Here is a 26,316-nt window from a genome sequence, read left to right as displayed (position 1 = left end):
GGCCTCCTTCTGCACTGTAAATTCTATGATTCTATTAACCTCTGCCACTCCAACCTCTCCTCTCTGTCCACCCTGGCCTTAAACGAGATCACCTCCCCGAGCCTCCCAGACGACCGCCTTCGACACCTCACCCGTACAGTTGAAACCTACATATTCCTTAATTACCTTTTCAATTTTGTCACAGAATATTTGATCCCCCAAAAGTACCACATCTAATTTCCACCCCGGCCTCTGTGCTACGCCCTTCTCCAGTACCATATCCACCCAATGCGGAGCATGATCTGACACTGCAATTGCCGCGTATTCCGACCCCTTAACCCCCGCCAACAAAGCCTTCCCCACCACGAAAAAGTCGATCCGCGAATATACCTTATGGACTGCTGAGAAAAACGAGTACTCCCACTCCCTTGGGTGCAGAAACCTTCATGGGTCCACCCCTCCCATTTCCACCATTAGCCCAGCTAACGCCTTCGCCCCCCCCTGATGGGACCAGTGAGCGCGGCCGTGACCTGTCCAACCTTGGCTCCTGCACCAAGTTCCAGTCCCCCCCCCCCACTATCAGTTTGTGTGTGTCCAAGTCGGGGTTGGCCCCAAACACCTTCTTTGCGAATCCCACATCGTTCCAATTGGGGCCATATACACTTAACAGCGCCACTAACCTCCCCTCCAGCGCCCCTGTCACAATCACACATCTACCCCCCTGATCTGCCACCACCTTCTCCATCTGGAAGCGTATTCTTTTGCTGACCATTACTGCTACCCCTCGAGCCCTTCCGTCAAGTCCAGAATGAAACACCTGACTAACCCAGCCCTTTTTAAGTCTCACCTGGTCCTTCACTCTCAAGTGATTCTCTTGCAGCATTGCTACATCTGCTTTCAAACGTTTAAGATGTGCAAGCACCCTTGACATCTTGACCAGACCTCCTAACCCCCTCACGTTCCACGCGACTATCCTAACTGGGGGGATCTCTCACCCCCACCCTTTTTATCCACCATCATCATACCACGGGCCCTGCCCATAAGCCTGACCCGTCCCTATCCATTATTAACATCGAACCCTCGACTTCCGGTTGCGGCAGGGATGAGCTAGCCGCACGTTTCGGCGGCTCCAGCTCCGACGGAACTTCGGGCTCTTTCACCGAAAAACCCGGTGCGTGGGAAGGGAGTCCCCCCGAACGACGGAGGGAAAAACCGGCGGCTGCGGCTGCAGCCCGAAGAATCTTCAGCCACAAGGTCAGAGGGAGTGGAGAACAAAATGGCGGCGGAGAAATCGCAGGCGACATGGGGGCCTGAGCAGGACGAGGTTGTGAGACGGTGCGTGGATCTGCTGAAGAAGGAGGTAATGACCCCGATGTTACAGGCAATTGAGGGGCTTAAGGAGACTTTAAAGACCCAGGAGACTGAGCTTCGCGTGGTGGAGCAGAAGGTGTCAGGTATTGAGGACGAGGTCCTGGGCCTGGCGGTTAAGACTCAGACGCACGAGGCACTTCATAAAAAGTGTGCTGACAGGATTGAGGCCCTTGAAAATGGAGCGCGAAGGAAGAACCTTAGGATACTAGGTCTCCCGGAGGGTGTGGAAGGAGTGGACTGTGGAGCGTACGCAAGTAAGATGCTGAGTTCACTGATGGGTGCTGAGGCCCCTGCGGGCCCCATGGAGGTGGAGTGGGCAAATTGGATCCCGGCGAGAAGACCAAAAGCGGGAGAACCACCGAGGGCGATAATCGTGCGATTCTACCGCCTTAAGGACAGAGAAGAGGTCCTGAGATGGGCTAAAAAGGTGCGGAGTAGCAGATGGGAGAATGCTGTGGTAAGGATCTACCAGGATTGGAGTGCGGAGGTGGCGAGAAGGAGGGCGAGCTTCAACCGAGCCAAAGAGGTTTTGCTCAAAAGGAAGGTGAAGTTTGGGATGCTGCAGCCGGCAAGACTATGGGTCACGCATCAGGAGAGACACTATTATTTCGAGACGGCGGAGGAAGCATGGTCCTTCATCAATGAAGAGAAACTGGACCGGAACTGAGGGACTGATGCTGCAGGGAACTGTTATTGTTGTTATTATTCTTTTTGTTAATGTGATGGTGAAAGTTAATCGAGAAGTAAACGGGGAAGGGGGGGGACAATGGGGAAATGTGGGCGCCGGTGAGGGGGGAAAGGCGGGACATAGTCGGAGAATGGGGAAGGAGAGGGGGAGGGGAAAGGGAGCTGCGCCATAAGAGGCGGGTCAGGTAAAGGGATGTTCCTGCGCCAGAAAGAATAAGGCGGGAAAACAGGCGCAAGGCGGATGGGAGTTCCCTCACACCGGGGGGGGGGGGTCGAGGAGCGAGCAGGAGTAGCCGGGGTCAGTTGAAGTCAGCTGACTTACAGAAGTGATATGGGGGGAGCAATCAAGCTAGATAGGGATCTAGCGGAGGGGGGAGGGGACAATTGGGTTGCTGCTGCGGAAATCCAAAAGGAAATGGCTAAAGAGTGGGGGGTCGGGGGCGGAATGCGACGCTGGGGGAGCGAGCGGGAGCGCGGAGGCGGGATATGGGACTGGCCTAGAGAAGGTAATGGCTAGTCAACACGGGAGGGGGGCAGGTAGCCCCCCAGTGAGGCTGATCATGTGGAACGTGAGAGGCCTGAATGGACCGATAAAAAGGGCCCGAGTGCTCGCGCATTTGAAAGGACTAAGGGCAGACGTGGTTATGCTCCAAGAGACACACCTAAAGGTGGCGGACCAAGTTAGGCTAAGGAAAGGATGGGTGGGACAGGTGTTCCACTCAGGACTGGACGCAAAGAACAGAGGGGTGGCCATTTTGGTGGGGAAACGGGTAGCATTTGAAGTAAAGAACATCGTAGCAGATAGTGGAGGTAGATATGTAATGGTGAGTGGTAGGCTGGAGGGAATGGAGGTTGTGTTGGTTAATGTGTATGCCCCAAATTGGGACGATGCGGGGTTCATGAGACGGATGCTGGGGCGTATTCCGGACCTGGAGGCAGGAAATTTGATTTTAGGAGGGGACTTCAATACGGTGCTGGACCCGGGGCTAGATAGATCCAGCTCAAGGACTGGAAGAAGGCCGGCAGCGGCTAAGGTACTTAAGGGGTTTATAGACCAAATGGGGGGAGTGGATCCATGGCGATTTCTTAGACCCAGGGCTAGGGAGTATTCCTTCTTCTCCCACGTCCATAAAGTGTACTCCCGGATAGATTCTTTTGTTTTAGGAAGGTCGTTGATCTCTAGGGTGGAAGAAGCTGAATACTCAGCCATAGCCGTTTCGGACCATGCCCCACATTGGGTGGACCTGGAAGTAGGAGAGGACAGGGAGCAGAGAACACTCTGGCGATTAGATGTGGGACTGATGGCGGATGAGGGAGTGTGTGCAAGAGTGAGGGGGTGTATTGAGAGATACCTGGAGGTCAATGACGACGGCGTGGTCCCTGTGGGAGTGGTCTGGGAAGCACTAAAAGCGGTGGTCAGAGGAGAGCTGATTTCTATTGGGGCCCACAAAAGGAAAACAGAGGCCAAGGAAAGGGATAGATTACTGGGGGAGATTTTAAGGGTGGACAGGGAATTTGCAGAGACCCCGGAGGAGAGATTGTACAGGGAGAGGAGACTACTCCAGACCGAGTTTGACCTTCTGACCACCAGAAAGGCGGAGGTACTGTGGAGGAAGGCACAGGGGAGGAGGTATGAATATGGGGAAAAGGCCAGTCGCCTGTTGGCGCACCAACTGCGAAAGAGGGCAGCAGCGAGGGAGATAGGAGGAATTAGGGATGAAAGGGGAGACACTGTGCGAAGGGCAGGAAAGATAAATGAGGTGTTTAAGACCTTTTATGAGGAACTGTATAGGTCTCAGCCCCCAGAGGGAGAGGAGGGGATGCGGCAGTTCCTGGACCAATTGAGGTTCCTGAAGGTGGAGGAGCAGGCGGTGGCAGGCCTGGGGGCGCCGATTGAGGTGGGCGAGGTTATTAAGGGACTGGGAAGCATGCAAGCAGGGAAGGCCCCGGGGCCGGACGGGTTCCCGGTGGAATTCTACAGAAAATATGTGGACTTGTTGGCCCCGTTGTTGGCGAGGACGTTCAATGAGACCAGGGAAGGGGGGACTCTACCCCCGACGATGTCGGAGGCGACGATATCGCTAATTTTGAAGAGGGACAAAGATCCGATGCAGTGTGGGTCCTATAGACCTATTTCACTATTGAACGTGGACGCCAAATTGCTAGCAAAGGTGCTGGCATCGAGGATAGAGGACTGTGTCCCGGGGGTGGTGCACGAAGACCAGACAGGGTTCGTAAAAGGGAGACAATTGAATGTTAACGTGCGACGACTATTAGGGGTGATAATGATGCCCTCAGTGGAGGGGGAGGCAGAGATAGTGGTGGCAATGGACGCAGAGAAGGCATTTGATAGGGTGGAGTGGGAGTATTTATGGGAAGTGTTAAGGAGGTTTGGGTTTGGGAACGGGTTTATTCGCTGGGTTAGACTACTTTATGGGGCACCAACGGCAAGCGTAGTTACAGGTCGACATAGATCGGAGTATTTCCGATTATATAGGGGAACAAGACAGGGATGCCCGCTGTCTCCATTGTTGTTTGCATTGGCAATTGAACCTCTAGCCATGGCGTTGAGAGACTCCAGGAAATGGAGAGGGGTGACTAGAGGGGGAGAAGAACACCGAGTCTCGTTATACGCGGATGACCTATTGTTATACGTGTCGGACCCAGCGGGGGGGATGATAGAGGTTATGCGAATTTTGAGGAGGTTCGGGGAATTTTCGGGGTATAGGTTAAACATGGGGAAGAGTGAATTATATGTGATACATCCAGGGGACCAGAGTAGAGAGATAGAAGGCTTAACGCTAAGGAAAGTGGAAAGAAACTTCCGATACTTGGGGATTCAGATCGCTAGGAGCTGGGGAACCTTGCACAGACTTAACCTGACACGGCTGGTAGAACGAATGGAGGAGGACTTCAAGAGATGGGACATGCAGCCTTTATCGCTGGCGGGCAGGGTGCAAGCAATTAAGATGATGGTCCTCCCGAGGTTCTTATTTGTATTTCAATGTCTCCCTATTTTAATCACCAGGACCTTTTTTAATAAAATAGATAGGAGCATTACGAGCTTTGTGTGGGCAGGGAAAGTTCCGAGAGCAAGGAGGGGGTTCCTTCAGCGCAGTAGGGACAAAGGAGGACTGGCATTACCGAACTTGGGAGATTATTATTGGGCCGCCAATGTGGCAATGATACGTAGATGGATGATGGAGGGTGAGGGAGCGGCGTGGAAAAGGCTGGAGAGAAGGTCCTGTAAAGGGACGAGTCTAGAGGCGCTGGTGACGGCGCCGCTACCGCTTTCACCGAAAAAGTACACCACGAACCTGGTGGTGGCGGCAACACTGAATATCTGGGGACAGTGGAGGCGACAGAGAGGGGTGCGGGGAGCCCTGGTGGGGTCCCCTATCAGGAACAACCATAGGTTCGCCCCAGGAAGAATGGATGGAGGATTTCAGAGCTGGTACCAGTTGGGAATTAGGAAGGTGGGAGATTTATTCATAGATGGGACTTTTGCGAGCTTGGGAGCACTGGAGGAAAAGTATAAATTACCCCGGGGGAATTTCTTGAGATATATGCAGGTGAGGGCGTTTACTAGACAACAGGTGAGGAAATTCCCGCGGCTCCCGACACAGGGGATACAGGACAGGGTGCTTTCAGGGGTGTGGGTCGGAGAGGGCAAGGTGTCAGAGATTTATAGAGAGATGAGGGAAGAGGGGGAGGAGTCGGTGGGCGAACTAAAAAGAAAGTGGGAAGAAGAATTAGGGGAGGAGATAGAGGAGGGTCTGTGGGCTGATGCCCTAAGCAGGGTAAATTCCTCTTCCTCATGCGCCAAGCTTAGCCTGATTCAATTTAAGGTGCTACATAGAGCACACATAACGGGGGCAAGATTGAGCAGGTTCTTTGGAGTGGAGGACAAATGTGGGAGGTGTGGCGGGAGCCCGGCAAACCACGCACATATGTTTTGGGCGTGCCCGGCACTGGAAGGGAGTGACGGGAGTGATTTCGCAGGTGGTAAAGGCCCGGGTCAAACCAGGCTGGGGGTTAGCTCTATTTGGAGTTGCGGAAGAGCCGGGAGTGCAGGAGGCGAAAGAGGCCGATGTCGTGGCCTTTGCGTCCCTCTTAGCCCGGCGCAGGATCCTACTCATGTGGAAGGAGGTGAAACCCCCCGGACTGGACGCCTGGGTAAACGATATGGCGGGGTTTATTAAACTGGAGCAGATAAAGTTTGCCCTGAGAGGATCGGCTCAAGGGTTCACCAGGCGGTGGCAGCCATTTCTCGACTACCTAGGGGAACGTTAGAGGGAAGACAGATGACCAGCAGCAGCAACCCAGGGGGGAGGGGGGGGAGGAGGTTTAGTTGAGTATAGGTCAATAGAGTATGAGGTTTTGTTACTTGTGTATTATTATTATTATTGTTAAAAAGTTAAAAATTTCTGTTTTGTTATTGTTATCGTTTCGTTTGTTTTGTAAGCAGGAAAAATGTTGCTCGGAAAAAAAATTTCAATAAAATATATATTTTTTAAAAAAACATCGAACCCTCCCCTACATTTCCTCTCGAAAAAACATCTCCCAGCATCAATCCCCCCCCCCCCCCTCGCTCGCCTCGTAGGCCCATCAAAACCTGCCAACCAGGCTCCAATTTCCGCAGCCCTCGTCTCACCTCACCTCCGTTCACTAGCCGACTTTAGTTAGCTAGCGCGGGTGGCTCCCCCCGCCACGCTATACCGTCCCCTCCCACACAGTCCCAGAGAAAGAAAAAACAAAAACAACAATCCAACCCATACAATTCACTAAACTAAGATATAACCGTCGCAACACAGAATGCCAATCAACCCAACTAATAACTTTAACTCTGTAACAATGTGCAGAGAAGTAAATTACAATACTGGTCAGTAAAAAGAAAGTTATAGCATTTATACATTTTCCAGCTCCCCAATCACAGTCCACAGTCTCTCTTCCAGCTCCGCTCCTCACGTCTGTCCCAAGCCTTCTGCCCTCACGAACGCCTTAGCCGCCTCCGCTGTCTCGAAATAAAAGTCTTTGGCACTGTACGTCACCCTCAGCTTCGCCGGGTATACCATACCAGATCGCACCCCCTTGGACAGTGCCGCCTTCACTCGCCCGAACGCCGCTCGTCTTTTTGCCAATTCCACCGTCAAGTCCATCCCACTGCACCTCGCCCTTCTGCTTCGCCCAGCTTAACACCTTCTCCTTCATGCAGTACTTATGGAAACAGATGATTACTGCTCTTGGCGGCTCATTCACTTTGGGCTTCGGCCTTAACGACCGATGAGCTCGGTCCAGTTCGTACTGAGAGGTGTCGTCACCCACCCCCATCAGCTCCTCCAACATCTTCGCGAAATACTCTGTTGGTCTTGGATCCTCTATCCCTTCGGGCAAGCCCACAATTCTTAGATTGTGCCGCCTCAAGCGGTTCTCCAAGTCCTCAAGCTTTGCTCGGAGCCCTCTGTATTTTTTAAAAAATATATTTTATTGAAATTTTTTTTCCCTGAGCAACATTTTTCCCGCTTACAAAACAAGCGAAACGATAACAATAACAAAACCGAAATGTTTTAACTTTTTAACAACAATAATAATAATAATATACAAGTAACAAAACCTCGTACTCTATTGACCTATACTCAACTAAGCCTCCCCCCCGCCCCCCCCCCCCCTGGGTTGCTGCTGTTGGTCATCTGTCTTCCCTCTAATGTTCCCCTAGGTAGTCGAGAAATGGCTGCCACCGCCTGGTGAACCCTTGAGCCGATCCTCTCAGGGCAAACTTTATCTGCTCCAGTTTAATAAACCCCGCCATATCGTTTACCCAGGCCTCCAGTCCGGGGGGTTTTGCCTCCTTCCACATGAGTAGGATCCTGCGCCGGGCTACGAGGGACGCAAAGGCCACGACATCGGCCTCTTTCGCCTCCTGCACTCCCGGCTCTTCCGCAACTCCAAATAGAGCTAACCCCCAGCCTGGTTTGACCCGGGCCTTCACCACCTGCGAAATCACTCCCGTCACTCCCTTCCAATACCCTTCCAGTGCCGGGCACGCCCAAAACATATGTGCGTGGTTTGCCGGGCTCCCGCCACACCTCCCACATTTGTCCTCCACTCCAAAGAACCTGCTCCATCTTGCCCCCGTTATGTGTGCTCTATGTAGCACCTTAAATTGAATCAGGCTAAGCCTGGCGCATGAGGATGAGGAATTTACCCTGCTTAGGGCATCAGCCCACATACCCTCCTCTATCTCCTCCCCTAATTCTTCTTCCCACTTTCTTTTTAGTTCTCGGAGCCCTCTGTTGACCTCCACTGCCCTCCGCAGCACGTCCTCCCATCGAGGTGAGCTGGTCGCTGTGCTGCGACGCGGCCTTCTCCATTTCCTTCATCTTCTCGCCCAGCTCTCTCACCTCGGCCGATGTCTTTGCCACAGCTACTCTCACCGGGTCGATTGCCTCCTCCACCAATGACTTCAATGTGACTGCCATCTCCTTCCTCAAAGCCTCCATGTGCCTCGCAAACTGCTTTTCTAGCTCCACCACCATCACCTCGGTCATCTTCTCCACTGTAAGTAGTGCGGCCCCACCATGCGGTCCGGCCTCTGCCATCTTGTCAGCACTTTTGCTCGTCTTCTCATTCAACGGCGAGCCCGCGTTTCCTCCCTTCCTCAACGCTGCTTTTCCTTTAACTGCTTATTATTTTTCCTTTTTCTCACTCTTCCTTCCTTCTTCAATCTCAAATTTCTTTAAAACTTCTTTCTCTTCGTTTCTTTGGTATACCTCCAGAATTTTCCTGGGACCGGGCTTCAGTCTTCTTACCACATTCTAGGCGGGAACCATCCGATGTGGGACATCTCACCTACATCGGCCTTGGCTTCGGTCCTGCAGCCTCGGCGTCCGCCCCCGCTGCTACCTTCAAGTTTTCAGGAGAGAGAAAAAACAGGGGGGAAAAAATTCTCCTTTCCTCTCCGTGCTCTTTGAGCCCTTCGGCTTTCAGGATGCTCCTTGGGGAATAAGTCTTGATTCCCGCTCCTCCTCCACGTGCAGCCGAACCCACCGGGACCAGTCTCTCCCCTCCCGCCCTTTCAACCCTCCCGCTCCGTGAAACGGAGCTTTAATGCTATCCCCGGGCGAGGGAGGCAGGGCCGACCCCGGAGAGATTTATTCTTTGCCAAAAAATTTGCGGGGAACCCCCGAAAAAGACCGCGATATCACGGACCGGTGGGAGCTTCTTCTAAACGCGGCCGCTCCTCTCGCAGATGCCACCGGAAGTCGACTGAAAAATCTTATAAATCCATTGAACTCACTGTTGCATTTTTACCCTAGTATTTCCTGCTAGGCATTGGATTCCTGTTCCTTACAAATAGCATTGTACCTTTTATATGCTGTGTAACTGGCAGTGTAGCATCTTTTTGTTACCACATTTAGCTTGCTAGATACGTCATGAGTCCAATGTGCTCTTCGAGACATTGGAAAAGTGGTAGGAAAAATACTCAAGACTAGCAACTTCACAACACGTTTATCAATAGTAACTGATGGGTAATATCTAACTGCTAGCTGAGACTTCTGTTATTAATGACCGAAGAATACAAAAGCAGAGAGGTGATACTTCAGTTATACAGGGCATTGATGAGACCACATCTGGAGTATTGTGTACACAGCATTGATCTCCATATTTAAGGAAGGATGTAAATGCTTTGGAAGCAGTTCAGAAAAGGTTTACTAGATTAATACCTGGAATAGGAGGGTTATCTTATGAGCAAAGGTTGGACAGGCTAGGTTTGTATCTGCTGGAGTTTTGTAAGAGGTGACTTGAGTAAAACATAGAAGACCCTGAACGCTCTTTACAGGTTGAATGTGGAGAGGATGTTGCTCCTCGTGGGAGAATCTAGAACTAGTGGTCACTGTTTAAAAATAAGGGGGTCTCCATTTAAAATCGAAATGAGGAGAAATCTTTTCTATTAGGGTTGTGTCTCTTTGGAACTCTCTTCCTCAAAAGGTGGTCATGATGTGGAGATGCCGGCGTTGGACTGGGGTGAGCACAGTACGAAGTCTTACAACACCAGGTTAAAGTCCAACAGGTTTGTTTCGATGTCACTAGCTTTCGGAGCGCTGCTCCTTCCTCAGGTGAATGAAGAGGTATGTTCCAGAAACACATACATAGACAAATTCCAAGATGCCAAACAATGCTTGGAATGCGATCATTAGCAGGTGATTAAATCTTTACAGATCCAGAGATGGGGTAACCCCAGGTGAAAGAGGTGTGAATTGTATCAAGCCAGGACAGTTGGTAGGATTTCGCAGGCCAGATGGTGGGGGATGAATGTAATGCGACATGAATCCCAGGTCCCGGTTGAGGCCGCACTCAGTGTGTGGAACTTGGCTATAAGTTTTTGCTCGGCGATTCTGCGTTGTCGCGCGTCCTGAAGGCCGCCTTGGAGAACGCTTACCCGGAGATCAGAGGCTGAATGCCCTTGACTGCTGAAGTGTTCCCCGACTGGAAGGGAACATTCCTGCCTGGTGATTGTTGCGCGATGTCCGTTCATTCGTTGTCGCAGCGTCTGCATGGCCTCGCCAATGTACCACGCTTCGGGACATCCTTTCCTGCAGCGTATGAGGTAGACAACGTTGGCCGAGTCGCACGAGTATGTACCGCGTACCTGGTGGGTGGTGTTCTCACGTGTAATAGTGGTATCCATGTCGATGATCTGGCACGTCTTGCAGAGATTGCCATGGCAGGGTTGTGTGGTGTCGTGGTCACTGTTCTGAAGACTGGATAGTTTGCTGCAAACAATGGTTCGTTTGAGGTTGCGCGGTTGTTTGAAGGCAAGTAGTGGGGGTGTGGGGATGACCTTGGCAAGATGTTCATCGTCATCAATGACTTGTTGAAGGCTGTGAAGAAGATGACGTAGTTTCTCCGCTCCGGGGAAGTACTGGACGACGAAGGGTATTCTGTCGGTTGTGTCCCATGTTTGTCTTCTGAGGAGGTCGGTGCGGTTTTTCGCTGTGGCGCGTTGGAACTGTTGATCGATGAGTCGAGTGCCATATCCCGTTCGTACGAGGGCATCTTTGAACGTCTGTAGCTGGTGGTGGTGGCAGTAGTGTGAATATTTTTAAGACAAAGGTAGGTAGATTCTTGATGCGCAAGTGGGTGAAATGTTCTTGGGGGTAGGTGGGAATGAGGAGTTGAGGTTAAAAACAGATCAGCCATGATCCTACTAAATGGCAGAGCAGGCTTGAGGGACCGTGTGGCCTAGTCCTCTTAATTCATATGTTTGTATGTGCTTCTGAAGTTGTAGGGACTACCCTCAAGTGTCAGCACTATCCAGCTGAGTGTTAGATCCAAATCCAGCTATCAACTGACTGCTAATTGTTTTAGTCTTTTATGGGCCATCTGGTGTTATTCGAGCCAGTTGGCTGATGTGGTGAAATGGATAGCTTCCAGATTCTTTAAGCAAATCAGCTTTTAATCACCAAGGTAATGTAATGAAAAGACAGAAACTGTGGCTACAATGCTATATTTTGCAACTCTAGTTTCCTCTGCAAACCATATTCATTGTTAATTATCCATTTCTTTAATTGCCTTAAAGTGATGTCCTGGAAAATAACTTTCCTTCCCCTCTAACGGTAATCAAGTAAACTTCAGAATAGCGATCCGTGACTATAGTCTTTAAATATTCACTCAATTTTCCACAAGTGGACAAACTTATCAGTTTGTACTTTATTGCAAGTGCTTATGTTGGAGCACCAGAGCGGCAAGACACTGGTTAGATTATTCAATGCATTAATAGTCTTGGACTATAAATGCATTACCACAAGGACATCAGCAGTTCAGAGACAAAACCCTTATTCTCGGGGCTGTGACTATAGCCTTGCCAGTAGTGGCCATATCCTAAGGGAATAATGTTTTAAAGATGATGCAGTTCAGTTTGGAGACCAGGGGCAGGTTTAGCACAGTGGGCTAAATAGCTGGCTTGTAATGCAGAACAAGGCCAGCAGCGCGGGTTCAATTCCCATACCGGCCTCCCCGAACAGGCGCCAGAATGTGGCGACTCAGGACTTTTCACAGTAACTTCATTGAAACCTACTTGTGACAATAAGTGATTATTATTAGAAGTGTAATATCATGCATTTTAAAGCGAAAATCTTAAGAATGGTACTGTATGCTGAATGGAAAGATACTGAAGACTGTGCATGAAACCTTAGGGTCTAAATATTTAATCTGATGAAAATAAGTGTGCAGGGAGTTTGCAATATTGCAAAATATTAAGTAGCCAATCACATTTTGAGCCTTATCACAGAATCATAGAATATTTACAGCATAGAAAGAGGCCATTCAGCCCATTGTGTCAAAAGCAGCTCTTTGCAAGAGCAACACAGACCCATTTCCCACTCTTTCTACTGCAAGTGTTTTCTTTTAGGTGGTTATCCAATTCCCCTTTGAAAGCCATAATTGAATCTGCCTCCACCACATTCTTAGGCAGTGCATTTCAGATCCTAACCACTCGGTGCATTAAAAAGAAAAATGGTATTGTTGGTTCTTTTACCATTCACTTCAAATCTGTGTCATCTGGTTTCCGACCCTTCCATCAATGAGAATGCTTCTCTTATCTACTCTCCGGCGATGCCTTATGATTTTGAACACCTGCATCACATCTCCTCTCAACCTTCTCTGCTCTGAGGAGAACAATACCAGATTCTCCAATCTCTCTACATATCTGAAATTCTTTATCATTGGAACAATTCTCTGCTTCATATGACTCAGCCAACTTTGTATCCATACAGACTTGGGGTTCAAAATAGGGTGGGATTCTGGAGCGAAGCACTGCACAGGGTCAACTCTACCTCCACATGCGCGAGGCTCAACCTAACGCAACTAAAAGTGGTACATAGAGCCCACTTGACCAGAACCCGAATGAGCAGGTTCTTACCGGAGGTGGAGGATAGATGTGAACGGTGCCAAGGAGGCCTGGCCAACCATGCCCTCATGTTCTGGTCTTGCCCCAGACATGCTGGGTACTGGACAGCCTTCTTCAAGGCAATGTCCAAAGTGGTGGGGATGAAGGTGGAGCCATGCCCGAAAGTGGCGGTTTTCGGGTTATCATTGTTGTGTTGGGTGCTCTGGATCCGTGGAACACATACAGGCCACCAACACTTAAAATAGTACAACATTATTTTATTAAGTTAGAAACCGTTGAACATACTTTCACTGTGGGTTAACACTATGTTAGATTAAACTAAAGACCTATGCCTGTCCTAACCAGTCGATGCACTCAGCACATGTGACGATCTGTGCTGTAAGCTGTGAGCTCTGTCCTTCTGAGAAGCTGCATCCCGAATGAGCGGGAACTCTGATGCCCTCTGTCTATATAGTGAGTGTGCTCTAACTGGTGATTGGCTGCGGTGTTGTGTGTGTTGATTGGTCTTGCTGTGTGTCTATCAGTGTGTGTGTGTGTCTGCACCATGATATACTGGTGTATATTATGACAATCATACCAGCCAGATCTTTTCATGGGGAGGAGGATGGGTGCCTGCCATAGAATCCTGCTCGGCTGGCGATCAGCAGCACCACTTAAAGCTGTAGACTGGCTGTCCGACCTATCGGAATTTCTCCAAATGGAGAAAATCAAATTCGCCATTCTTGGGTCGGAAGAGGGCTTCCACAAAACATGGGAGCTATTTACCCGACTGTTCCGAGACCTGTTTGTGGCCAATACATAAATAAATCAGTAGCCAGGGAGAAATAGCCAGGACAAGACAGAAAGAGGAAAGCGAGGGAGGACCCGGGGTGGGGGAACAAGGTGAGGTAGCAAAACGCAGCAAGAAAGAATGGAGCGCAGCAGTGAAGAATGGAGGTGGGAAGAGAAGAAGGGGGGGGGTGGAGAACAAAAAATGGGAGACAGAAGGGGGAGCAGATAAGAGAATAAAAAGGTGGGGGGAAGGGCACAGGGGAAGACAACAGTGGCAGCAACCACAGCACAATGAGAGAACGCAAGGAAAAACGGGAAGGGGAAATGAGCAATGTTTGTGATCGGTAAAAAGAAAAAAATAGAAAAGAGGGGAGGAAGGACCCCTCCTGTCCGGGTATATTTCCGAGAGCCTATGTGTTTTGCATATACCTGTATCCATAACTTGTACAAGACTGTATTTTAAAACATTTATAAAAACAGCAGGGGGGCTGGGCGGGGGGTGGGGGGTTAGGGAGAGGAGGGGTGGGGGGAGGGAGGATTGTACGCTGAGTCAGACGGTGATAGACTGTAAATAGAGAAACCTAAGAAGAAGCCTTTTTGTCCTGTCCAATAAATGAAAATGAATGGCAATATATATAATTTTGAAAATGCCAATAAAAAGATTTTTATTTTCAAAACTTTGTACCCATACAGCCACTATTCCTTTTATTCCATGGGTTTCAACTTTGCTGGCAAGCTTATTATGTTGAGCTTTATCAAATGTGTTTTGCAAGTCTATGTACACTACATTAACCACATTAGCCTATTCAACTGTTACCTCGTTGTTAGAACATAAGAACTAGGAGCAGGAGTTGGCCATCTGGCCCCTCGAGCCTGCTCCACCATTCAGTAAGATCATGGCTGATCTTTTTGTGGACTCGGCTCCACTTACCAGCCCGCTCACCTTTTATTCCTTTATTGTTCATAAATCTATCTATCTTTGCCTTACGAAGTAGCCTCAACTGCTTCACTGGGCAAGGAATTCCACAAATTCACGACCCTTTGGGTGAAGATGTTCCTCCTCAACTCGGTCCTAAATCTGCCCCCCCTTATTTTGAGGCTATGCCTCCTAGTTCTAGTTTCAACCGCCAGTGGAAACAATTTCCCTGCTTCTATCCTATCTATTCCCTTCATAATTTTAAATGTTTCTATAAGATTCCCCACTCATTCAAAGAGAAAATGCTGGAAAATCTCAGCCGGTCTGGCAGCATCAGTAGGGAGAGAAAAGACTCATCTGAACTCGAAACGTTAGCTCTTTTCTCTCCCTACAGATGCTGCCAGACCTGCTGAGATTTTCCAGCATTTTCTCTTTGGTTTCAGATTCCAGCATCTGCAATAATTTGCTTTTATCCAGGGTATAGTCCCAGTCTACTTAGTCTCTCCTCATAAACTAATCCTCTGAACTCCGGAACCAACCTAGTGAATCTCCACTGCACACCCTCCAGTGCCAGTACATTCTTTCTCAAGTAAGGAGGCCAAAACTGTACACAGTAATTGTGATTTGTTGATTTACACCAGCAGGGAGCAAGTTGCTGGGCTCACCAGGCACTGAACACAAAATAAATAAATTCTTATACAGTTACTCAGCCCATCCTGGCTGGACACAATCCAATCGTATCGATTACATACATTACATATTGATTCAATGAAATTGGTAACTGGGCATGATGGTGCGGCATGATCAGAGCATGCTCAGCTAGGAGCTTCAGGCTGTTTCCCATAACTCTTATCAACTGTCCTTGGGTCTGTACAATCCACAACCAGGCCTAGGATCCCCCTTATCTCAGTTCTGTCTCAAGTCAGTAATTCAATTAGCAGTGACTTTCCATGCAGCTGACTGTGCCACTGATGAGAGAGGCCCTGTTAAGCAGCTCATTGTCTGTGTCTCTGATTACTGAATGTTATAGAATGTGGTCAAGTCAGCTAAACCCATGATGCTTCTTACTTTAGTTGTGATACTCCATTTTGTTAACATCATACATTTTTTTTACACACAATATCCATACGTTGCAGGTGCCCTTGGCCCACTCTAACATCATCAAAAAGCTCAATCAAATTGGCCTAAATCAGTTTGCATTTAACAACTGTATGTTGGCTTTCATTAATTAATCCACACTTCTCCAAGTAACAGTTTTATCCCAGGATATCAATTCTAGAAGCTTCCCCACCACGAAGATAAAACTGACTGGTCTGTAGTTACTGGGCTTATCCTTGTACACATTTTGGGAAAAGACTGCAATGTTCCAATTTTCCAGTCCTCGGGCACCACCTCTAGGTACAGAGGAATGGAAGATTATGACAAGTGTCTCTGAAAATCCCTCCTTTTCTTCCCTCTGTGTTCTCAGATATATCCCTTCTGGTCATAGTTACATGTCGACTTTTAGCACAGCCAGTCTTTTTAATGCTTCCTCTTTATCAATTTTTAGCCCATCCTGTGTCTCAACTACCTCTTTAACTATTTTTACGGCACCTTCCTTTGTAAAAACAGCTGCAAAGTAGACATGTCCCGCCTCCATGCGTAGCATTCCTGTTTGGTCCCTAATCGGCTCACCTCTCCTCTTACTAGTCTTTTAAATGCTGATGAAAAACTTTTGGATTCCCTTTTATGTTGGCTGCAAGTGTCTTCTCATACACTCTTTGCCATTCTCACTTCCCCTCTGAATCTCCATCTCCTTTATAAAGGCAGCCCATTATTGCATTACAGTTTTATATTCACCTAGGCCAGGTCTGTTATCACCCCACTGAAATTAGCCCACCAATTAAGTATTTTTATTTTAGATTGCTACTTGTCCTTTTTCATAGCTAATCTAAACCTCAAGATGCTATGATCATACAGACATTTAGTGGAAGCTAAGTAATACATTTGTAAAATATTGATGAGGCTGCAGTAGAAACATGAAATTTTGGAAATCCAATTATAGAAAGACATTAAAATCATTGATTGTATAGAGTCGCCAGAATGATGTCGGACATGGGAAATTATTGCTATAAAGAGAAGGTAGTGTGAAATTTCTCTGACTTGACATTTCAGACTATGGGTGGTGACTTTACGGGGAAAAATCAGGATTGTTCTAAAGGAATCTATGCACTAGCAGGTGAGTACTTTCATAACTGACTTTTAAAAATATATATTTTATAAAAGCAGCTTTGTTCTGATATTGTGGGGTAATTTTTGTTTCCTGTACATTTCAATTTTTTGTCAACTTTGTTGCAGCTAGGGATGTGTTTCTAATGTTAAAGAAGCCAAATTACAGAAAAATAGAACTCCAAGTGTTTGCAACATTTTTTGAAATTTACAGTGGTAAGGTAAGTGAGACATTTATTTATCTTTAAATAAAAACATTTCCATTATATTTGATAACTAAGGGATGAATATGTGTTCCCATTTTAAAGCAGGGAAGCTCTTTGTTGCAGTTCAAACTTCATCTGTAAGTGAAAGTTCATCATAATAGACATTTTGGTTAGTATTTTAAAAAGTCAATAGAATGTTTTTTTTTGTATTGACTGTACTTTAACAATAAAACACTCCATTTAAAGGGCCTTTCTGCCATTTAAAAATACCCCAGGACACTCAAGAAATTGGTGTGCGGAAATGGTCATCAAGCTGATAACGCGCAAATAGAGGATGGGTCAAAGAGATGGATTTTGAGATATTTAAAGGAGAAGAATGTGTTAAGGAGAGCACAAGCAGCTGAGAACTCAGGTGCTGGTAATGGGTTAAAATAAATTGTGGGATGTGTCAGGCTGGAGTCTGAGATGCAGAGCTAAAGTGGAGCAATATCATGGAAAGATCTTTAAGTGATTTAAAACTTGGAAGTATTGGGGAATAGTGAGCCAATAATGACAGGTGATAAGATGATGGGACTTAATATGGGACAGAATGCATATAGTGTTGAAAAGGCTTTGGGGAGGTGGGGATGGTGGTGAAGCAGACCTTCAAGGGGTGCCCTGATGAGGAGAGGGGGGCCAGTGATGGAGTGCACCCCCCCCCCCTTCCCGCCCAGGCTCAAGCAGATTAACTTTCACAACTTCATTCCTACCCTTCTATCCCTGATCATCTCCCACTGGCCTCAAATAATTCGCTAAGGGGCTCAATTAGGGTGAAGGTGAGTGGGTGGGTTGCCTGAGGCCTTGCCTGTCTCTGTAAAATTTCTGACAGGTGGGGGGTAGGCGATGGAAAGGTCGACCAGTGAATTTTACAGGCCCCTGCTAATTTCTGTCCCAACTGTCTGAAACATCATCAGCCCTTTTCCTGCAAATGAATATTAGACCTTGTGTTTCCCTGATCTCCAAACTTATTCATCAGATTCAAAAACAAAAGGTGCTGGTGATTCTGGGAGCCATAACCGGCCTAATTTAACTTTGAAATAGAAAACTCTTTATCAACCTGGATTTTGCAGGCACAATCAATGGAAATAGTCACTTTAAACATAATGTTAATTACATTGCTTTATTTGACAAACCATACTGTTTATTCTGTCAATTCCAACCTGTATAGATGTTATTAAAATTAATCTTTGAAAAAAGAAATGGTTCCTACTGACTTTGAAGGAAGTTGCCAGGAAGATCTAGTTACCTTCAAAGAATGGATTTCCTCTTTCCTGGCATTAGTTTGAATTGAGCACTAAAATCAAGGGTACCTTCAGGTAGTCATCAACAGAAATGTCATCAAGCAGGATGGACAATCACATTAACCAGAAAGTAAAATGCAATTAGTATCCTTTGTTTTTAATTAAATTTTAAAGACCGTGATTTGAATAATTGGTTCATACACATCGGGTTATGGTGGAAATTGAAATATAATGTAAAAAATTACTATTTTTAAAATGTTTACATTTTTTTTATCAATGACGAAATTTGACATTCTACAAATGATAAAATTCGTTTTTCCAAGACCAGAAAGATTTTGCAGTAGTAATTATGAACTTAGTTGAATAGTTTGAAAATCCAGACACTCCTTTAAAAATGTAGAACTTTGTGAGATTTTATGATGACACTACTGGTATCTTAGGCTATAATTGATTACAAATCACTGAACTGACAACTTGTTTTGAGGTGAGGGGACTTCAGTAGCACACCCAATGGGAAAGCATAGAATTGTTGACGGGAACTGTTTCTGCACTTTTCTGCACATGTGAGGAATCCAGACATTTCTGTCTCAGAGGAGAATATGCACAATTTGCTATCATTATTATCATAAAATCCAGATCATTAATCTTGCGATATATGGGACGACCATCAGTTTCAACTGTCGACCTGGATCTTTCACTTGGACCCAACTAACATTTTAATTTTTAGTGGCCCAACTACTGACTGGCTACCAAGAATAATTATTACAAATTCTTGCACTTTGTCAATTTGGCATTTGTATCTGAAATTGCATTTACATGCCATTATATAGGCATGTACACTGTATTGCACTGAAGTACTGACAAACTCTGAGCACTGCACTACTAGCGTAACTAAAGCTATGTCCTGTCACCTTCTGGGTTGGCCTTTGAAGATCCCATGGCTATACATGAAGATCAAGGAGCTTTGCCTTGGTCGAGGTTCTCTGCTCAACTACAAAAACTAGATTACCCAATCATTGATCTCATCACTGTGTGCAAAATATGAACATGTATTTGTTTACAAGGTTAAGGAGATGATTGTTCCTGTTCTATTGCAAGTTATCCCAGGCCCTGTCAAGGGTCTCATGCTCAGGGTTATCAGCCACGGCCATTGCTGGAATCAATGCATTTTCAGTGGTGATGGCAGAAGAGCTTCAACCTTGTGGGACAACTGCTGCTTACACTTGGAGGATCCTTCAGGCAGCAGGCTTCTGCTTTCCTTTTTATTAAATATACTTTTGTTAGATTTTTCACTTTAAAAAAAATAAATAACAAATAACACAACAAAAGAAGCAATAAACAATGCAAAACCAGTGCAGAACAAGAATTATTGCAAATATAGGAAAAGGCAAATAACTAAACTCTATACCCGAAATACCTTATCTGCTGATGGTGTGTAGATCTTTGAAAAAGGAGATAAACAGTTGCGATGTCAGGTAAAATATTTCAACAGAGACCCAATGGTAAATGTAATTTTCTCCAAATGCAGAAAGGACGTTGAGTCCCCTAACCATCCAGAGGCACTGGGTGGAGCGGGAGACCTCCAACCGAGCAGTATCGGCCTCTGGACTATCAATGAGGCAAAGGCGATAAGTTCCTCCACTACTCCAGAGTGAACTGCCGGAGAATCCAAAACCCCAAATATGGCCACCATATGGCTGTAATTCCAATCGGAGAATACTGGACAGGATGTTAAAAAAGAAGAATACCAGACATGATGTTTAAAAAAAGAAGCCCAAAAGGGCAACACGGCGCCGAGGACCTGGATTCGCTGTCCGTGTGGAGTTTGCACATTCTCCTTGTGACCGCGTGGGTCTCACCCCACAACCCAAAGATTTGCAGAGTAGGAGGATTGGCTATGCAAATTGCCCTTAACTGGGGGGGGGGGGAAAGAATTGGGTACTTTAACAAAGGAAGCCCAGAAGCTTGAGAGTCTTGGGCAGGACTAAAACATATGTGTGTGATCTATGGAAGCAAGCAAACAGCGGTTACATCTGTTCTCAACATTTGGGAAAAACCTGATCATCCTTGCCTTGGTCAGGTGTGTCCTATGTAGCACTTTGAACTGAATTAGGCTCAAACGGGTACAGGACTTGGAGTTGACCGTGTATAAGACTTCTCTCCAAACCTCGCTAGTACGTGTAAGGCCCTGTTCACTCTCCTATTTTGCCTTCACCCCATTCAGTGGGGAGGGTTTGAATGAGAGAATGTGGTCATATAGGTCTGAGATAGACCCCCTGCCTGGCTGAGCCGAAGATAGAATCCTCTCCAGTAAGGTGGAAGGTGGAGCCAGAGGAAAGGAAGGGAAGGCCATAAGGGTGAAATTTCGAACCTGAAAATAGCGAAAAAGACTAGGTTTGGGGTAGCTGATACTTGTCTGATAATTCTCTAAAGCTGGCAAACCTCCCCACCATATACAGATTGCCAAAGTGCTGGAGTCCATTCAATTTTCACGAGTTAAAGGTTGAGCCCAGCCCTGAAGGTAAGAAAAAGCAGTTGTTACAGATGGGGGCCAGTGAAAACAAGGAAAGTAGTTAAAAATGTTGTTGGAACTGAATGAGACGAGACTACCACCGGGTTCGAGGAAAGTCTAGTGGGAAAAAAGGGTAATTATGGTTAAATTTTACAGAGTGGACATATTGCAAGAGCGAGTCTCCATTTGGTCACAGATTGAATCGGGACTGCTGATCCACAATAAGAGTTTTTACATATGGCGGCCCAGTAATAAAACAATACATTTTGGAGGGCCAAGTCCCCAGTCTGTTCTTCTCTCTGGCGTGGAACGCTGCCGATTCTGGGATTCTTGCCCACCCAGATAAAGGCGGATATCAATTTATTGACCTTAATTTAAAAAAAGGTTTGGACAGGAAAGGGAAGCATTCAGGTCCTTGTCTTCTTAAGGAACAAGGAAATAGAGGTTTGAGATAGGGTTGGAGGCTAGTGGGAGTCATTAAACATTTCTAACAGCAAAGGTGTAAGTTGTTCCGAAAATGTCTTAAAACTCAAATCGGAAAGCCATCCAGGCCTGAGGGCTTACTAGCCTGTATGAGATTAACGCATTTTAAAATGTCATCAGGGTGCAACTGGGAATCCAACTCGCGACTCGACTGTTTTGACAGGTGGGATGGGCAGGCTGTCCAGAAAATCAACCGTGAGCTTCTTGTCTGCGGGAGGTTTAGATTTATGCAGGTAACTGTAATGGGAGACGATTGATCTTTAAGTTGGTGTGCTAAAAGACTACTGGCTTTCTCCCCATATTCGTAGAAGGTACCCCATGAACACTGTAGCAAGCATCTGGCCTTATTGGTGGTCAGTAACTCAAACTGGATTTGCAACGTTTGCCTGCTTGAATATAATTCCGGAGTGGAATCCAGTGAGGACTGATGATTTGGGGAGGCGATGGCATAGTGGTATTGTCACTCGATTAGTAATCCAGAGACCGAGAGTACTCTGATGTCCCAGGTTCAAATCCCGCCACCACAGATGGTGAAATTTGAATTCAATAAAAATCTGGAATTAAAAGTCTAATGATGACCATGAAACCATTGTCGATTGTCGTAAACACCCATCTGGTTCACTAATGTCCTTTAGGGTAGGAAATCTGCCATCCTTACCTAGTCTGGCCTATGTGATTCCAGACCCACATCAATGCGGTTGACTCTTAACTGCCCCCTCAAGGGCAATTAGGTTGGGCATTAAATACTGGCAGAGCCTCCCATGCCCACGTCCCATAAACAAATTAAAAAAAAAAAAATCTACCTCTAAAATGGAGTCCATCGGCCTCTTTTGTTTTAATTTCTTCATCTTTAGCACATGTGCTCCATATGAAATTATTTCCCCCCTGAGGATGGCTTTAAGAGGAAGGGAAGATGGAGTCGGACCCAATTCGTTTAATGTAGTCGTCAATAGAGGTGGCCAGGTGGTCGCAAAATCTTTTGTCGGCCAACTTTAATAAGGACGTGGGGAATCCACACCGAGTAAAATCAAGAAAGGTAGTTTTATTTCCAATATATACACTGCCGGTAGATCCCTACTGGGTTTCTCGCTGGTTGGTGCCTTACTCACCGACCTGTTATACACAGGTTAATCAAGATCCCCCACCTCTAGTGGGGGAGCTCGTACTCTGCAGGGGCCATGGGGAAGATAATCATTCCCGTCCCATGCGGGATATTACATTCCCTCCTCCCCCCTCCCCCCACACACAAAGTCCAAAGACCAACTTGACGACCGATGAGGAGGAGCAGGTGGAGGACATCGGACCCTCTTTGGCTCCGGCAAGTTGCCATGTAGTTGATGCGGCGGATCAATTGCCGTATACCTCGCTGGTGAACGTAGTGGGCGGCAGCAACGTCATGGTGGCCGATCTTCAGTCAGTGTGCAAGCCTTCTGAGATTTGCGTCTCCATTTCAGAATTGGAAGATACATCGTCAGGCAGCAGGCTGGTTCGGCAATGCAGCTGGTGGATCCAGGACAGCTATCTTTCAACGACCCTCATGATGGTACAACGCCATGAATAAATGTGATCTAAATGCCTTCTCATCAGTTGCCCCCAGACCCGAACTTGGCAAGAGACTGCTCCTGTTTGATGGATGGCAATCCAAGAGAGACAACGAACACCGCCGTTAAAGTTACGAACACCGTGTCGTCAGATGTGAAGTGTCGAAGAGGTTATAATAATCATCTTTATTAATGTCACAAGTTGGCTTACATTAACACTGCAATGAAGTTACTGTGAAAATCCCCTCGTCCCCACATTCCGGAGGCCTGTTCGGGTACACGGAGGGAGAATTCAGAATATCCAAATTACCTAACAGCACGTCTTTCGGGATTTGTGGGAGGAAACCGAAGCACCCGGAGGAAATCCAGTGATTCAAGCCGGGAATTGCACCTGGGACCCTGGCGCTGTGAAGCAACAGTGCTAAGCAGTGTGCTACCGTGTGCCGCCCATGTTGATGTCGAGCTTGGCAATGCCATTGTAAATCTTGGTTACGGGGCATCTTTGCACAGAATCAAACAGTCTTGTACAAGGCCTACATCCCATTGAAATCTCAGTGGGGGCCACCCCAGTGACTGCGTGCAGCGTGGTCCTGTATGAGAATAAAAATCGAGCCAGTCTGCTGTCCATCAAGCCCGAGGTCTGTTTCTTGAGCTTCCTTTCACAATCTGCACGCTGTTCTCTGCCGAATTATTCGATGCCAGATGGTATGGGGCAGTGCAGACATGACGAATCCCGTTGCTTTTCACAAAAGCGGCAAATACTTTGCTTGTGAAAGCGGCCCTGTTTTCGGCTACGAGCACCTCAGAGTTTCTTTGGGTGGAAAAATATATGCGCAATCATTCGATGGTTGCCCAGGAGGTGATCGTCACCATTTTGTGGACCTCCAGCCGCTTTGAGTGGGCGTCCACCAGAACGAGAAACATTGAACCATGAAGGGACCGGCAAAACTGGCATGTACCCGAGCCCAATTGCGCCCCGGCCACTCCCAAGGGTGTAGGAGTGCCACCGCGGGGAGTTTCTGGTGCTCTTGCCAGATGGAGCACTATTGTGCCAACGTCTTGATATGTGTCCAAACCCTCCCACAGACATAACTTCTCGCCAACGTTTTCATTTTGGACACTCCAGGGTTGCCCGTGGTGAAGGTCCTTCAATGCGATCACCTGATCCTTCACCGGAACAAGAACTCTGGTGCCCCACAAGAGGATATCGTCTTCCACGGTCAGCTCTGAGAACTTTGTGAGGAGAAAGCCTTCAACTCCCTGATAGCTGTTGATGCTGCCCATTGTATAGCACCAGGTGCCACATATTGGCTAGTACAGGGTCAGTTTGCATCCAGTTACGAATACCCTATGCAGTGACGGGCAAGAAGTCCATACAATTTAGGGCAGCGGCCAATTTGTCCACTGTAGGGGACTTTGTGGATTCGGTCTGCAGGGGAAGACTGCTCAACACATCAACGTGCGCAATCTGGGTCCCTGGGCGGTGCTCGAGTATTCAAGGCAGCCAATAACAGGACCCAGCACTGAATCCTCGCAGACGAGATTGGCGGAATCCCCTTGTCTTCATGGAAGAGGCCCAGCAACAACTTGTGGTCCGTGACGATAAAGGAATGACAGCCAGATACGTACTGATGAACCCGCTTTACACCAAATACCACAGCCAGACCTTTTTCTATATGGGTGCATTTCTGCTCAACTGCAGCCAGCATAACATATAATGCATGTAACGTTTAATGGTTTTGATGGTTGAAATGCGTCAGCACCCCCAAAGCGGTCAATGGCTGCTTCACCTTAAAATGCCCCACCTTGGGCCTTACTCCATCTGTAAGTCTGGTGCATCTTGAGGAGCAAGTGAAGGAACCATGGTTGTCAAATTCGTAATAAATCGGCCATAGTAATTTACTAGTCAAGAAAAGAGCAAAGTTCTGTGGTGTCTTGCGCGCAGGGGCCTTCTCGGTGACTCTCACTTTTTCAGTGACCGGTGCAGCCCGTCACAGTCCACCTCATACCCCAAATATACCATGTCGTTCACATGAAACACGCACTTCTGAAAATTGCTTCAACACTGCCTCGAGGTTCTGCAAATGTTCTTGGTTGGTGGTAAACCGCAACGCGTGGCAATCCTCGCACGATATTGTCCATGACGCGCTGGAAGACTACACACCGAGGATACTCTGAACAGGAGCAGGGTGTACTCATTGAGTCCCTTGTGCAAATTGACAGGTGATTTGGGAGCCCCAGATGTAGATACGTGTTGCTCATGTCCACTTTTGTAAACCTACATCCACCTGGCAATTTTGCATACAAATCCTCGATGCGGGGTAAACGATAACTATCCAACCTCAAAGCCATGTTTATAGTCTCCGCAGAGGCGGACTGTCTTCTCCGGCTTCATGACGGGGGCCGCCGCCGCCTGATTGACAAAGCGCACAGGCCGGATGATGTAGTTCGGTCGCTACTTTCTACACTAAAGAGTATAGAACCCGACGGGCACGAAAATATCAGGGATGGGCATCTGGATCTTGACCAAGGCCCCTTTTATTGGGCCCAAGCCAGGCTTGAAAACCTTGGGGAACTTGCTCAATATCGCACACAGACCACCAGATCCCACTTAGATGATATATTGCCAATCCAATTGCAACTGATGTAGCCAGTCGCGGCCCAACAGGCTACGGCCGCTTCCTTGCACAACAATGAGGAGAAGGCGAACTGACTGGCACCCATAAACTACCGAGTAAGGGTGGACCCCACAATATTCACAAAGTTCCCCCAAAAAGTAACCAAACGAGCCGCCGTGTCAGCCAAAGTATGTACACTTAATTTTATAAGATCAAAAGGGATCTATGCCACTATAGACCTGGCAGCTCCCGTATCTAATTACATTTGGAGCATTTGGCCATCCACCTGTATCGGAACACGAAGAAGGGCCACATTGGGCGCTGCCAAATAGTTCAGCTATATCTCATCCTAGGCATCTTCTGGGTCATCCAGATGGAAGGCCTGGTCCTAGATCAGATGCCTATCTCCGGATGTTTTCTTTTTCATTTTAGAGTACCCAATTCATTTTTTCCAATTAAAGGGCAATATAGCGAGGCCCATCCACCTAGCCTGCACATCTTTGGATTGTGGGAGCGAAACCCACGCAAACACGGGGAGAATGTGCAAACTCCACACGGACAGTGACCTAGAGCCGGGATCGAACCTGGGACCTCGACGCCATGAGGCAGCAGTGCTAACCACTGCACCACTGTGCTGCCCTTGATGCCTATCTCGACCAGGGCACCTGGAGCGATGACTGTCCTGCCTGCGAGCGCACTTAGACCGGCGCCCACATGTCGCACACAAACCGGAATCGCTTTCAAGGATGCCACACGTTGCGGCGGCCGGCTCTTCGCCAAAGGCTGGAATCGCTGCGGCAGTTAGTTCAGGCTGCGGGGATACCATGTGAGGGGC

The 26,316-nt window shown here is 47.5% G+C and overlaps 1 protein-coding gene across 5 annotated transcripts in view; it reads left to right on the top strand.

Annotated features, from left to right (window-relative positions):
* kif2a (kinesin family member 2a) overlaps positions 1-26,316 on the top strand; it is a 245,521-nt gene that overhangs the window by 167,977 nt on the left and 51,228 nt on the right. For 4 of the 5 annotated variants that reach the window (XM_072496970.1, XM_072496967.1, XM_072496966.1 and 1 more), the window contains exons 11-12: positions 16,788-16,851; positions 16,971-17,062. The exons of the other annotated variant lie outside the window; for it this stretch is intronic. In XM_072496970.1, the coding sequence (XP_072353071.1) occupies positions 16,788-16,851; positions 16,971-17,062 (156 nt within the window). The remainder of the gene's footprint in view (positions 1-16,787; positions 16,852-16,970; positions 17,063-26,316) is intronic. 5 annotated transcript variants of the gene reach the window in all.

Source organism: Scyliorhinus torazame, chromosome 3, assembly GCF_047496885.1.
Source record: "Scyliorhinus torazame isolate Kashiwa2021f chromosome 3, sScyTor2.1, whole genome shotgun sequence".
NCBI lineage: Eukaryota > Metazoa > Chordata > Chondrichthyes > Carcharhiniformes > Scyliorhinidae > Scyliorhinus > Scyliorhinus torazame.
The sequence above is the reverse complement of the archived record's forward strand: the minus strand, read 5'-3'. Positions and strand labels throughout refer to the sequence as shown.